At 51.0% G+C, this 2,282-nt stretch overlaps 1 protein-coding gene across 1 annotated transcript; it reads left to right on the forward strand.

Annotated features, from left to right (window-relative positions):
• Positions 1 to 340: 340 nt before the first annotated feature.
• On the forward strand, positions 341 to 1,202 carry LOC121938364 (homeobox protein Hox-B8a; the record flags this gene model as incomplete). Its single annotated transcript, XM_042481621.1, has 1 exon — positions 341 to 1,202. A coding segment is annotated over exon 1 (433 nt), but the record flags the coding sequence as incomplete, so codon positions are not given.
• Positions 1,203 to 2,282: the final 1,080 nt, after the last annotated feature.

Genomic DNA, 2,282 nt, shown 5'->3' on the forward strand with positions numbered 1-2,282 from the left:
GTGTGTGTGTGTGTGTGTGTGTGTGTGTGTGTGTGTGTGTGTGTGTGCGCGCGCGCGCGCGCGCGCGGCTCTATGTGCGTGGAAAAGCCAATGGGATGAAGAGCTGATAATAGATGCAAATTATCCCTGAAACCGACACACACACACACACACACCGGGGCCAGGAGGAGAGAGAGAAAGAGAGGAAGAGAGCGCGCGAGAGAGAAAACCAGAGAGAGAGAGAGAGAGAGAGAGAGAGAGAGAGAGAGAGAGAGAAAATATGAAACAACTCATTTGCAGAGGAGTAAATCACCGAATACCCGTTTGAGAGCGCGACAGGGCTCCCGCTTACAGCGCTAACACCGGAATTGTGATGCGCACGAGCCCTTCCTCCTCCTCCACTTCTCCCTCTTCTTCTCCTTCCTCTTTTTCTTCTTCCTCGCTGGAGATTTTATGGAATCGGTGTGATTGTTGTTGTTGTTGTTGTTGTTGTCGCGGTGGTTGTGGCTTCCGTTGGCTGTCGTTACCGTTACGCACACCGCTCGTCTGTTGTGGCCGTGAAGGGAAACACCACAACAACGGTCATCGACACCGGCGGCAGACCTGCCTCACTCTCTCTCCCTCCCCTCCGCCTGTGTGTGTGTGTCGGTGTTTCTCAGCCTCCAGACGCACGGCAGAAGCAGAAAAAAGAAACAAACAATTGAGAGCCGCGGGTCGCTTCCTTCAGTCCCACTCTGACTCTGCCGAGCCGAACACAAACTGAAACAACAATAAACACCCAACACAAAAGATGAGTTCATATTTCGTCAACTCGCTCTTCTCCAAATATAAAAGCGGGGAATCGTTACGTCCGAACTACTACGAGTGCGGTTTCGCGCAGGACCTGGCCGGCAGCCGGCCCACCGTGGTGTACGGCCCGGGCTCCGGCGCCACTTTCCAGCACGCTCCGCAGATCCAGGACTTCTACCACCACAGCGCCTCCACGCTGCCCAGCAACCCGTACCAGCAGAGCCCCTGCGCGGTTACATGCCACGGTGAGCCGGGCAACTTCTACGGATACGACGCCCTGCAGCGGCAGACGCTTTTCGGGGCCCAGGACGCGGATCTGGTCCAGTACAGCGACTGTAAACTGGGAAGCGCGCCGGGGCTCGGCGGCGAGGACGCGGAGGGAACCGAGCAGAGCCCCTCGCCGACGCAGCTGTTCCCCTGGATGAGGCCGCAAGGTGAGGAAATGGATAAACTGGCTGCCTTTTTTTTTTAGCTTTGAATATCGTGCAGAATCTCCTCTCCCAAAAAAAAGGTGAGTGTCCACGCTGCTCCTCCAAGAAGGAGAGACTGAGAATGTACAGGGAGGAGGAAACAGTGGAAGAAAGTTGGGGAAAGTGATTTAAAAAGCAGTAATATGAGCAGGGTCATTTGAGCTTCCTGCGTTCAAAGCGCGTTTATGGTTTTATTGGCAGCACCAAAACTTGTGAATGAGTTTATGGTTTAATTGGCCCTCCATATACTGAGAGAATGGACGGGGAGAGAGACACAGAGACAGACAGGGAGCAAAGCGGTCAAAAATAGGCGAGAGACTGTCGGGAGGGAGGGGGGGCTATTCGTGAGAACCCCCTTCCAAAAAACTGAGAAACCCCTGTTTGGAGCAGATGGGAAAGACTTGGAGGTTTCCAGACTCATTTTAGACACGCAGCTCTGACCCGGGTTAAACTTTTACTGCCTCTTTTTGCTTTTACGACTTGCCTGTGGTCTCCGGGATTATTTGGCTACACGGTGGCCAGTTCCCCACAGGGTTAAAGCACGTAAGGAGGGAGTGCATGAGCGAATGTGTGGGTACAGAGGAGAAATATTCGGATATAGCACTTTAATAGCGTGTGTGATGTGTAAAGTCGCAGGCCTGTCTGATTCAAATATCAAAAATAATACCTCGAGTAGCGTCCGCGTGCTCCAGTGTGAACATAGCTTGCTTATGTGTGTGTGGTCTTTGTGTGTTTGTGGCACACACAGGTTGTGAAAATATGGATTAGGCCCGACTGGAACACGATCACATTATAAATCTTAAAGAAATGTAAATACATATATATATATATTTGCATTATAGAGAATGGGAGTTGAAAATTGATGGCTTTAACCAACAGCACAATCTGTGATTATGCAAGAGGGCATTTTTGTGTGAGAGAGACCTAAAGGTAGAGAGAGAGAGCAGTGAATGGATTGACATGTATAGTAGCCTATTTTGGTTGAGCCCATATTTCTTGTGTGTGTGTGTGTGTGTGTGTGTGTGTGTGTGTGTGTGTGTGTGT

Source organism: Plectropomus leopardus, unplaced genomic scaffold, assembly GCF_008729295.1.
Source record: "Plectropomus leopardus isolate mb unplaced genomic scaffold, YSFRI_Pleo_2.0 unplaced_scaffold29263, whole genome shotgun sequence".
In the NCBI taxonomy this organism is placed as follows: Eukaryota; Metazoa; Chordata; class Actinopteri; order Perciformes; family Serranidae; genus Plectropomus; species Plectropomus leopardus.